The following is a 12,083-nucleotide window of genomic DNA, read 5'->3' on the forward strand; positions in this document are numbered from 1 at the left end:
ATCCTCGCCGCACGCACGCACGCGTGAGTCCTGACGCGCCGAGCCCGGCTCCGCTCCGGCAGGGACCCACCCAGCGCTCCGGCGGGGGAGAAGATGTGCCGTTCGCGGTGTTGCGGGGTTACTACGATGTAGGCTGCTTCGTTTATGAGCCGTGAACCCAAACAAGTCAATATTCAACGTGATCGACACCGTGTTTCTGCAGTAATGTAAAGATGGCGAGATTGCTTCACAACTTGCTGCTGTTGTCAGTCTGGCTCGTGCTAAAGATCAGAGTTTTAGGTTACTGGGCTTTGATTTATGGTTATTGTGCCCTCTGCACTGGCATAGCATTATTAAAACTTTGGTGGAATATTTTAATAAGGCCGTCAACAACCTTTCAGTGGACAATTCGCGAGACACCCCCGACATGTCTGAATGACACGTCCTTGGGAACCCACTGTTACGTGAGGATAAAGGTAAGGTTTGTCTTTTCTTAGTCGGACTGTCCTAGGTAGGACGGACGCTGTTAGCACAATAAACGCATCGACACCTCAACCCTGCAGTCGGTCGTGCCTGCAGCGTCTGCTGAACCGGGCCTGCCTTTATATTCTGTAGCTGTTCTAGCGCGAGGTAAGAAGCTACGAGTCAGTTTGTTTTCACGCAGCCTGCAGTGCTCCGCACCTCCGCACCTCCGCGCTCCGCCCGCCGCCTCCCTCCGCCCCCCGGGTGCTGCTGGATGGCGCTTCTCGCAAACTCGCAAATCCGTGACCATTAATCTTTGCATTGCGACGCATTGTAAGTTTAAGTTGAAAAGGCAATTCTAAGCTATTCGCATCGTCTGTCGTCCTGTTTTTTTGAACTGTTGTGGCAGCGTTTAAGTTGTGTGCGTCTGCGTTCTGGACGGAGTGGCCCTACCTGTTTACCAACCTACCTGTTTACCAATAGACCTGTTTACCAATAGACCTGCCGAGCAGTGACACGCACACCTGCACTAGTCGTCATGTGGATGGACAGTCCAGGTCACCTATAGACACTCGGATTTTGAATGCGACAGAAAAGAAAAAGTCTGTCGTCACATTCAATTTCTCTGATAATCACATAAAGGACAAACTCAGATATGTGCCAATGAATCCCGCCAAAATAAGTAAACCATAATTTAAGATATTTGCTGCTGTAAATTATTTCTACATACATGTAGAGTGTACATTTTCTGCATACGCCTGTGTGCTGGATTCCTTCACCCTGGTTAGTGTTACAGCTCTGTTTTGAAAAGCCAGTGTTATGATTGAACCTTAATGAACAGTAGCTGTCACTCCGATGAAAGGGTGTAGACCGAGCAGAGTACGCTACATTTACTGTGAATCATAACTGGCCGTTTTCTTTGTGTTTCCAGGAGTCTGGTCTCAGATTTCACTATGTAGCTGCAGGGGAGAGGGGCAAACCCCTCATGCTGTTTCTGCACGGATTCCCCGAGTTCTGGTGAGACATTTAACTACAGAATTGCAGATCCATCCAGACACATTCATGTTCACGCCAGTGAGCAGGTGTTACTATGGGTACCAACGAGCAGCATTAGGAGACATTTCATTATCTCAGAGTGTGAGGTATTAGATCATTACATAAGGATCAAGGCCTGGGGAATCGATTAAGAAGATATCAGAAGTTAATGGTGCGCCTTGCTAAGTTAATGGTGCATCAGGTTACGTGGGATGTTCAAAATCAGGTGCGCTGTGCTTGGTAGCTTGTTAGTTTGACATCCTCATTGTCGATCTGAGTGAATTATTTAAATCAAATATTTCACAAAGTGTGCAGTACGAGTGATGGTGTAGAATTTCAGATTCAGATCTGGGAAAAAAAACATTTGCTCTGCATATTTGTCCAAATAACACTCAGAATAAACAGTCAGTCGATAGCTGCTTTGATTAATAATGTATAGCAAGATCACATTGGCACAAGGAAAAAGTCACTGCACAAAGCTTAAAATAAAGCAGGATTGTAACTACAGTCAGTTGCCTCCAAAACCCAATGAGCCAGATTATTATTAATAACTAGGATTAGAGTCAGTGAGGACAGACAAAAAAACACAAAATAAGAATAAAACAAGAACACATGATCATGGAAATACGCAGGAGACGTCCATGTGAAGACAGGGCAGGACTGGGGACACAGTGGACTGGGGGCGCAGTGGAAGAGGACTGAGCTCCTCCAGACGGCACAGTTCCAACGTAAGGCTGACACACACAAACGCACGCTTCTTCAAGCTGGAGCAGGACTCTACGCTCAATAGAACTTAGGGAGACATTTATCTTCCCCACATAATGAAAGACGGGGATCTTGCTTGAGACACACTGTGATGAGGCTGGATTAGAAAACAACATTCCTAGTGATTCAACAGATACAGGAACACCACATTTTGAAATTCCACCAGCAGGAAACAGAGTGCCCGCCCTGACACGACATGGGTTTGCAGGTAAAGCGGATGAGTTTGGAATGATTGCACATGCATGGACAAGGCATGGACAGATGCCCCGAGTAAAGACGGATCAGCTGACAGCACCACCTGGAGTGGCCACACTCTGACTGCATCCTTCTTACTGCAAGTCACATTTTCTGCATGAGTTTTTACAGCCTCACAAAGGGCAGCAGCATATGTGGCTAGCAGAAGAGTTCTCCATCTGTAAGAGTTCTTCTTCCTCTGCTTCGTCCCATGTATGAAAGAAGACCACTGTGGAAAAGGGGAACTTTCCCTCTGGATATCAAGGTCATTGTGTAATGAATTTACATCTTCACATCAGATCCTGCCGGTGTCACCCAGGACTCCTAGATGAAGAAGAGATCTTCTGCCACAGCTGATATGTGAAGCTCTGTGAGACTAACGCAGGTGACACGTGCCGTGTCGCTTTCACGGTGGTCTTCTAGTTGCGCACAGACCTTCAGTGGATTTAACGCTAAAATATTTGCTTTCAAATATTGTAAAAAATGTCTGATTCTTCAGCAATGTCAGCTTACTTGATGAGAAAGGAGAAAATATCTGTTAACCCTCTATCCTCTTTGTTGCAGTTTATTTATTAACCTTTTTAACCTTTTTAACTTTTTTAACTTTGGTTCACAACCCAGGAGAAAGTGTTTACATGGTGACATACTCAGTTCTCTCTTGGTTGAGGGTTTTCTTACTGAGATCATTTTATCTTTGTACATGACAAAATGGAATTGCTAAGACGTTTTATCAATAAAATAGATTTTTTTAAAGACATGGACTGATTCAATACTTTGGCCCACTACAGTTGTCCTATCTAGTCTGAAATCTGTTAAATCATTTGTAGATGGTAGATGCTACAATTCACTGGGAAAACTGAGAAAATTGAAGTAAAAGACATTTTAAATTGTTGTAAGGTCATCCGTGTAAGAACAGAACAATTATTTTATGGATATCTCAGTTTACCTGAACTCCACTGAACTCTTCGTCTTGGCTGGTGTCGGTGGTGGTGGTCTTCCTCAGATGTCTCCATATGCTGGGAAGCAGGTGTGTTGCCTTCCTGGTTGGTTCCATGAGTATCTTCCACCTGCCAGATCAGCTTGGTTCCTCCAGAGCCTCCACTCCTTTGAGTGAGTCGTTGGCTCGTAAAGTCCTTGGGTAGATGCAGACTTACATTCCTCTCTCTAGTACAAGCTCACACCTTTTATGTTAGCGTCACTGTAGTTAATTAAACCTGCTTAGCGGTGACTGAATGATATTAGGTGAGGCTAACAGCTGAGTAGTGGCCCGGGAGCTGAGCTGAGGTGGAGAAGCAGGCCTTCGTTTCACAGGACATCCGCCACCTCTGTGTTTCTCTGATATTTTAAGCAGTGTCATGCTGAGACTCGAGACTCAGGCCAACACTGGGAAGCAGCTCCAGAGAGCCCATGATTTATTCTGTCGTTATTCTAAAATGTGAGCTGGAGTGTAGCGTGTCAGGGAGCACGGGACAGGATGGAGCTGTGTGTGTGCGTGTGTGTGCGCGTGTGTGTGTGTGTATGTGTGTGTGTGTGTGTTTGTGTGCGCGTGTGTGTGTGTGTATGTGTGTGTGTGTGTGTGTGTGTGTGTGTGTGTGTGTGTGTGTGTGTGTGTGTGTGTGTATGTGTGTGTGTGTGTGTGTGTGTGTGTGTGTGTGTGTGTGTGTGTGTGTGTGTAGAGGGGGCTGGAATTGGGATGACGAGGAGCAGGAAGACGTGTCCCTCTCAGTCCTCTCCTGCTCCACTTTAGTTTGGTGCTTTTGCTAAGTGCCAAGTGATGACTTCCTCTATTTCTGAGCAGGGAGTGAGAGTGTGTGTGTGTGTGTGTGTGTGTGTGTGTGTGTGTGTGTGTGTGTGTGTGTGCGTGTGCGTGTGCATGCGTGTGTGTGCGCAAGGCTGTTATATTTTAAAACTCATCTATATTTGAACATATTGGGATATACTGTAGTGCATATTGTTTATACGTATTGGATGTTCATATCAGAATCACAGTAAGATTTCTGTATTATGCATCCCAAGACATACACACAAACTCACATTCAGTCCTCAGCTCATACACACACACACACACACACACACACACACACACACACACACACACACACACACACACACACACACACACACACACACACTTAAGCTCATACACACACTCTGAAGCCTTTCTGTGCAGACAAGTTCTTCTGCTAAGGAGCCCCCCACACACACTGGGTACAAATCAGAGTCTCTCACACTAAGCCTAAAGGTGACCTTAGATTGGGGAGAACTGTGTGGGTTAGTGCCAGTGACAGAAAGCATGTTTGTTTGGGGCAGTGTGATGGCTTTATCTTGTCTTCACACCTGTTATCTCTGCATCTCGCCTATGCAGACATGCGGATGAGACTCCGCCCCTTCCTGTGGTTCAGCCCCCCACCACACAGTGATACTGTAATACAGAGTGATGTAGTAATACAGAGTGTGATGTAGTAATACTGAGTGGAGTAGTAATACTGAGTGGAGTAGTAAAACAGAGTGTGATGTAGTAATACAGAGTGTGATGTTGTAATACTGAGTGTGATGTAGTAATACTGAGTGGAGTAGTAATACAGAGTGTGATGTAGTAATACAGAGTGTAATGTAGTAATACAGAGTGTGATGTAGTAATACTGAGTGTGATGTAGTAATACTGAGTGGAGTAGTAAAACAGAGTGTGATTTAATACAGAGTGGAGTAGTAATACTGAGTGTGATGTAGTAATACTGAGTGGAGTAGTAAAACAGAGTGTGATTTAATACAGAGTGGAGTAGTAATACTGAGTGTGATGTAGTAATACTGAGTGGAGTAGTAAAACAGAGTGTGATTTAATACAGAGTGGAGTAGTAATACTGAGTGTGATGTAGTAATACTGAGTGGAGTAGTAATACAGAGTGGAGTAGTAGTACCTAGTATGATGTAGTAATACTGAGTGGAGTAGTAATACAGAGTATGATGTAGTAATACTGAGTGGAGTAGTAATACAGAGTGTGATGTAGTAATACAGAGTGGAGTAGTAATACAGAGTGTGATGTAGTAATACAGAGTGGAGTAGTAATACTGAGTGATGTAGTAATACTGAGTGTGATGTAATAATACTGAGTGGAGTAGTAATACAGAGTGTGATATAGTAATACAAAGTGTGATATAGTAATACTGAGTGTGGTGTAGTTTGCACCTGCAGTGCATCTTGAGGTGCAGAGCTTGTGTCAGCATGGTATACTGGGACATGGGTCTCAGGACACGCTTTTACCATATTATCATCTGTTATCATATTATCATCTGTTATCACACTGGCTATCATTTATTGAAGCTAACAGGCGCACAGTGGCAGAGATCATTCAGGCCTGTGTGGATGGTGTTATCTCCTCCCCCAGGTTCTCCTGGAGACACCAACTGCGTGAGTTTAAGAGTGAGTTCCGCGTGGTCGCCGTGGACATGCGGGGCTATGGAGAGTCCGACCTGCCCCCTTCCACCGAATGCTACCGGCTGGACTACCTCGTCACTGACGTGAAGGACATCGTGGAGTATCTGGGTAGGCGTGACTATTGAGTCTCACACGTTTGTCTTAAATTCAGTCAGATTGGAGGAGCAGAGGAAACTTTGGTAACGGTGCGTGGCAGTTTGGTGATGAACATAATCTCCTCTGTACTGTGGAGCGCAGCGTGTTTGGTCACCTGAAGAGGAGCAGTGTGGTTGGTCGGGTTCTACTAAGATGCTCCAGGATTAGATGTGTCATGTCTTCTACCCGGGCTTGGTGCAAGTCACCTGGTTTTCTTTACAGGGCTGATAAATTCAATAACCAGCTGGATGTTTGGGGAAGGATCTCTCTTGTCACATCTGAGCTCCCCTGTGTGTGTGTGTGTGTGTGTGTGTGTGTGTGTGTGTGTGTGTGTGTGTTCATGGGGTTGCCCTTCTACTGGGTTTCAGCTCTGACATTTCGATAACCCTCAAGTCGATGGAACCCCCCCCGACCCAGAATGCTGTACTGCTTTGTCATCAGTTCGCTGACACTAAGCCCTCCGGACACGCCAGAACCAGGTTTCTGCTCTACTGCAAGGGAGTGGCGCTGATGAACAGGGGATATTTTCTCCCACAGCAGGAACCCAGAGCACACGCTGTCTTACTAATTATGTTAGACTGGAGCTGTTGCTCCCAGTTCCAATACTGGAATGCCTTTGTGTCTCCCAGTTCCAATACTGGAATGCCTTTGTGTCTCCCAGTTCCAATACTGGAATGCCTTTGTGTCTCCCAGTTCCAATACTGGAATGCCTTTGTGTCTCCCAGTTCCAATACTGGAATGCCTTTGTGTCTCCCAGTTCCAATACTGGAATGCCTTTGTGTCTCCCAGTTCCAATACTGGAATGCCTTTGTGTCTCCCAGTTCCAATACTGGAATGCCTTTGTGTCTCCCAGTTCCAATACTGGAATGCCTTTGTGTCTCCCAGTTCCAATACTGGAATGCCTTTGTGTCTCCCAGTTCCAATACTGGAATGCCTTTGTGTCTCCCAGTTCCAATACTGGAATGCCTTTGTGTCTCCCAGTTCCAATACTGGAATGCCTTTGTGTCTCCCAGTTCCAATACTGGAATGCCTTTGTGTCTCCCAATTCCAATACTGGAATGCCTTTGTGTCTCCCAGTTCCAATACTGGAATGCCTTTGTGTCTCCCAGTTCCAATACTGGAATGCCTTTGTGTCTCCCAGTTCCAATACTGGAATGCCTTTGTGTCTCCCAGTTCCAATACTGGAATGCCTTTGTGTCTCCCAGTTCCAATACTGGAATGCCTTTGTGTCTCCCAGTTCCAATACTGGAATGCCTTTGTGTCTCCCAGTTCCAATACTGGAATGCCTTTGTGTCTCCCAATTCCAATACTGGAATCCTCCTGCATTTCCCAGCTTATTGATTTTTATAACACAATTTAGTTAATTAAAGGTTTAGTTAATTAAAGGGTTCATAACCAGCTCATAAACAGCAGAACTGCACTGAGTAAACAACATCAGACTAGTGGGTAATTCATAAATTTATTATATTCATATATTTTTACCTGAATCAGGATATAAATACATATAAACCATAAGAAAACTAAACATTCTAAAGTGAAGGTGAGTTTTGAGCTTATATGTTAAACTTGTTTGTGTGTGTTTGATCTGACGTAGCAATACCTTTAGGGTGCAGTTATATGTCATGTGAGTGTGTTGAGGTGAGCTGGTTGTGTTGGGGAGGGTGGAGGGTGAGGTCACTGGTAACAGAATGAGCCAATGGGAGGATGTTTTCGTCATATTTTGGCTGCCAATGTCCACATCCATTGGTTGTTATTTATCAGATACTCTCAGGGGGTGTGTCCTTCACAGGGCCCTAGAGCCATGACTACCTAGCAACATCACTTGCTGTCTCATAGTCTGAAAAAATAAACAAAACATGCATCTGATGTTTAAAAAGAAGATCAGACCTCTTTAGCACACCAGCTCACACATACACACACACACACACGTGAGTCAGGAGTCCATGGTGATTTAAAGGCTCACCCTCACACACATCTGATTCTCCCTCCAGGATACAGCAGATGTTTCCTTGTGGGCCACGACTGGGGGGGCACCATTGCATGGCTCTTTGCAATTCACCACCCCGAGATGGTGGCAAAGCTGGTGGTGTTGAACAGCCCCCACCCGTGCGTGTTCACCGGTAAGCTCTGCACACCTCTCTCCCCTCCCTCCGTCTGCATGAGGGCTCTTCTCACGTCATGCCCAGCTCCCCGAGGCTTTGTTCTGGTTAGCAAATGAGTGTTAGCCCGCCTGGCATCGTTCAGAAGGAAGTGTTGTTCCTGAGTCCTCCGAGTCTCGGGGCCCTTAGCTCCATCTGTCTGCTCTGACGTCTGAAGGAGGGGAGAGGAGGTCATTACTGGGATGCTTCCGGAGGAGATGCAGGAGATTGTCTCTGGTGCTTGTGCAGTAGTGCACCACTTTAAAACAGGCCCTCTGCCCCTATATTTTTGCCCCAAGTTCCTCTTTGCCCCACAAGTTTGCTCGATGTTCCTCATTTCTGTGCTTTTTCAAATCCTCTTCTCTCCTCTCTGCTCCTCTCTTCTCTCCTCTCCTCTCTCCTCCCCTCACCTCTCCTCTCCTCTTCTCTTCTCTCCTCCCCTCTCCTCTCCTCTCCTCTTCTCCTCTCTCCTCCCCTCTCCTCTTCTGTTATCTTTTCTCCTCTCCTCTCTCCTCCCCTCTCCTATTCTCTCCTCTTCTGTTATCTTCTTTCCTATCTTCTCTTCTCTCCCCAGATTATACTCTTCGCCACCCCAGTCAGATGCTCAAGTCAAGTTACTTCTTTTTCTTCCAGCTCCCACGTTTCCCAGAGTTGATGCTGTCCATCAATGACTTTAAGGTGAACATGGTTTCTTTGTCTCAGTGCTCTGGGTAGTTTTTGCTATTGGGTCAGAAAAGCAATTTAAAGTTGAATACTTCTATAACAAATATATTATTTGCTAAAAAAAAGTTAAAAGTAAAAACATTGACCACATGCTTATACTGACCAGCTTCTGTCCTGTAAGTGTCTTGCATGCACTTGACCAGCCAGAGAACAGCTCATCAGAATCAGGATCTTTTTATCTCGATCTCTCTGCCAAGTCAAGATAGCTTTACTGCCATGACTGTGCATGTTACAGTATTGCCAAAGAGCAGGAAGTTCAATTTCAGAAAATTTACATAAATTATTATATTAAAAATATGATTAACTGCATTAATAGAAGTAACATCAGCAAATGTCAGTCACTCTGTCAGTATCTCTGTCAGTCTCTCTGTCAGTATCTCTGTCTGTCTCTGTCAGTATCTCTGTCTGACTCTGTCAGTATCTCTGTCTGTCTCTGTCAGTCTCTCTGTCTCTATGAAGTCAAGACAGGTTTATTATCATTGAACATTTTACCATGAGCAGAAAAATACATAGTTGAGAGAAAAGCACCACCTCCAGCCCAATAAAAATACAAATATAAAATAGGCAGAATACTATTAATACATCTATTAAGACATTAACAAGATATAGTTACAGTTGTGATCAAATTTATTCAACCCCCACTGAAATAAAGTGTTTTGGCCAGTTTGACATTGATTTTGATCATTTCAGTCATCTTATTTACAATTATATCAAAGAGGCACTTATAAATTAGACAAACATAACATAATATTTATGATGGAATAACCACAAATGTCTTTACTGTGCTCACATCATTATCAGTTTTATTCAACCCCCTAGTGACATTATTTTTTAGTACTTAGTACAACATCCTTTTCCAGTTATGACAGCTTTCAAGCGTGAAGCATAGCTTGACACAAGTGTCTTGCAGCGACCTATGGGTATCTTAGCCCATTCTTCATGGGCAAAAGCCTCCAGTTCAGTCACATTCTTAGGCTTGCGCACTGCAACTGCCTTCTTTAGGTCCCACCAGAGGTTCTCAATTGGATTTAAGTCTGGTGATTGCGATGGCCACTCTAGAATGTTCCAGCCTTTCATGTTCAACCATGCTCTAGTGGACTTGGATGTGTGCTTCGGATCATTGTCCTGTTGGAAGGTCCAACGTCTCCCAAGCCGCAGGTTTGTGACTGACTCCATCACATTTTCCTCCAAGATCTCCTGGTACTGAAGGGAATTCATGGTACCCTGCACACGTTGAAGCTTTCCTGTACCATTAGAAGCAAAACAGCCCCAAAGCATAATTGACCCCCCGCCATGCTTCACAGTAGGCAAGGTGTTCTTTTGTTCATAAGCCTGGTTCTTCCTTCTCCAAACATAGCGCTGGTCCATTGTCCCAAACAGTTCTAATTTAGTTTCATCTGACCACAGTACACTGTTCCAAAACCTTTGTGGCTTGTCCACATGACTTTTGGCATACTGCAGTCGACTTTTCTTGTTCTTTGGAGTCAGCAAGGTGGTGCGTCTGGGCGTTCTGGCATGGAGGTCTTCGTTATGCAGTGCGCGCCTTATTGTCTGAGCTGAAACTTCAGTGCCCACATCTGACAGGTCTTTTTTCAGTTCCTTAGCAGTCACGCGGGGATTTTTCTCCACATTACGCTTCAGGTAGCGCACAGCAGTCGCGGTCAGGATCTTCTTTCTGCCACGACCAGGTAACGTTTCCACTGTGCCCTTTAACTTGAACTTGTGAATGATACTTCCGATAGTGTCTCTTGGAATATTTAACAACTTCGCAATCTTTTTATATCCATTGCCATTCTTGTGAAGAGGAATAACCTCTTCTCTTGTCTTCTGGGACCATTCTCTTGCCTTCACCATGCTTGGAAACACACCAGTAGATGTCTAGAAGGAGCTGAGTATCACAGTCCTTTTAAATCTGCCTAATTGGTGCTTATCATGCTTGATTTCTGCTCGTTGACATCCACAGATGTTTTCAATACCTGATGGAAAACACTGGAATGAACCTCTGTTCTTAGGAGTGGTAGTCGTAAAGGGGTTGAATAATTGTGTCAATGAAGAAATCACAAAAAGGCCATTTAATACTTTATGACAAAAAAAATTGATGCTATCTTAGTTGCATTTAGTTCTTTAACAAGTCCTTGTAAGATTTCATTATGAACACAATTACAAATGTGCACTGAATTCCATAAAACCCTTCGCAGCATTGGGGGTTGAATAAATTTGATCACAACTGTATTTGTGAGGCGGGCTGCATGCTGAAAGGAGACACACACAGATGGAATCACAAAATGGGTTTTAAGTTTGTCCAAACACAAACTTGAGATCGAACGGTCCAGGTCAGGCAAGTTCAAGCAGCAGTAGCCAGATGACGGTACAATAAGTTAAATCCAAAAAAGACAAACGAACCAGGTGAAAACAATGCAGGGAATACTCTCAATGAACAAACAGTGTGTGTGGGGATGGGTGTGACGTCTGATGTGCTTGTATGTATTTGTGTGTGTGTGTGTGTGTGTGTGTGTGTTATCTGGTCCCGCAGGCTCTGAAGAGCCTGTTCACTAGCCGGAGCACAGGGATCGGACGTAGGGGTCACTGGTTGGCAGCGGAAGAGCTGGAGGCGTACCTGTACGCCCTGTCCCAGCCTGGCGCCCTCACCGCCGCCCTCAACTACTTCAGGAACGTCTTCAGGTCAGCTGCACCTGCAGGGGCAGCCTCTCCCTGGTCTGACTGGCCTCAGATGGGAGAGTGCTGCCCTCATGTGTCAGAAATCAGTACTGCGTGGGACCTACACTTTAAAAGCAGTGAACAAGAATTAGCAAGCTTGGTAAATTTTAGGTCATAAATATTATTTACATTTGTTAATATTATTTAAATGTCTTGCACCTGATTGGTGGAATACGATGAACCAGCCCGAGGACGTGGCCTGCTGTCAGCAGGATGTGTCGCGTTCTAACGCTGTAACCCCCCGCTGGGAGTGGTGGCCAGTGTAATTACCACTGCTCACTGGGAGGGAGCACTGGTTTAACTCTCCTCCCCTGTGCAGGCCCAGGCAGCAGCCAGCCCAGGGTCTGCTCCCCCTGCACGGCACTCAGCCAGCACTCCCCCACACCTCCACCCTCCCAGACTGAGTCAGTGGAGCTCAGTCAGCATGTGGGAGGAGGTGCAGACAACACTGTGGAGAT

General features: G+C 45.2%; 1 protein-coding gene across 1 annotated transcript in view; it reads left to right on the top strand.

Annotated features, from left to right (window-relative positions):
- The window catches only part of ephx4 (epoxide hydrolase 4), a 13,839-nt gene continuing 1,756 nt past the window's right edge, over window positions 1-12,083 (top strand). The window contains exons 1-6 of the mRNA XM_076990449.1: window positions 1-455; window positions 1,373-1,458; window positions 5,862-6,019; window positions 8,038-8,166; window positions 8,759-8,862; window positions 11,441-11,589. Coding sequence (XP_076846564.1) covers window positions 213-455; window positions 1,373-1,458; window positions 5,862-6,019; window positions 8,038-8,166; window positions 8,759-8,862; window positions 11,441-11,589 — 869 coding nt within the window. The 5' untranslated portion in view covers window positions 1-212. The remainder of the gene's footprint in view (window positions 456-1,372; window positions 1,459-5,861; window positions 6,020-8,037; window positions 8,167-8,758; window positions 8,863-11,440; window positions 11,590-12,083) is intronic.

Source organism: Brachyhypopomus gauderio, unplaced genomic scaffold (genome assembly GCF_052324685.1).
Source record: "Brachyhypopomus gauderio isolate BG-103 unplaced genomic scaffold, BGAUD_0.2 sc75, whole genome shotgun sequence".
Taxonomy (NCBI): domain Eukaryota; kingdom Metazoa; phylum Chordata; class Actinopteri; order Gymnotiformes; family Hypopomidae; genus Brachyhypopomus; species Brachyhypopomus gauderio.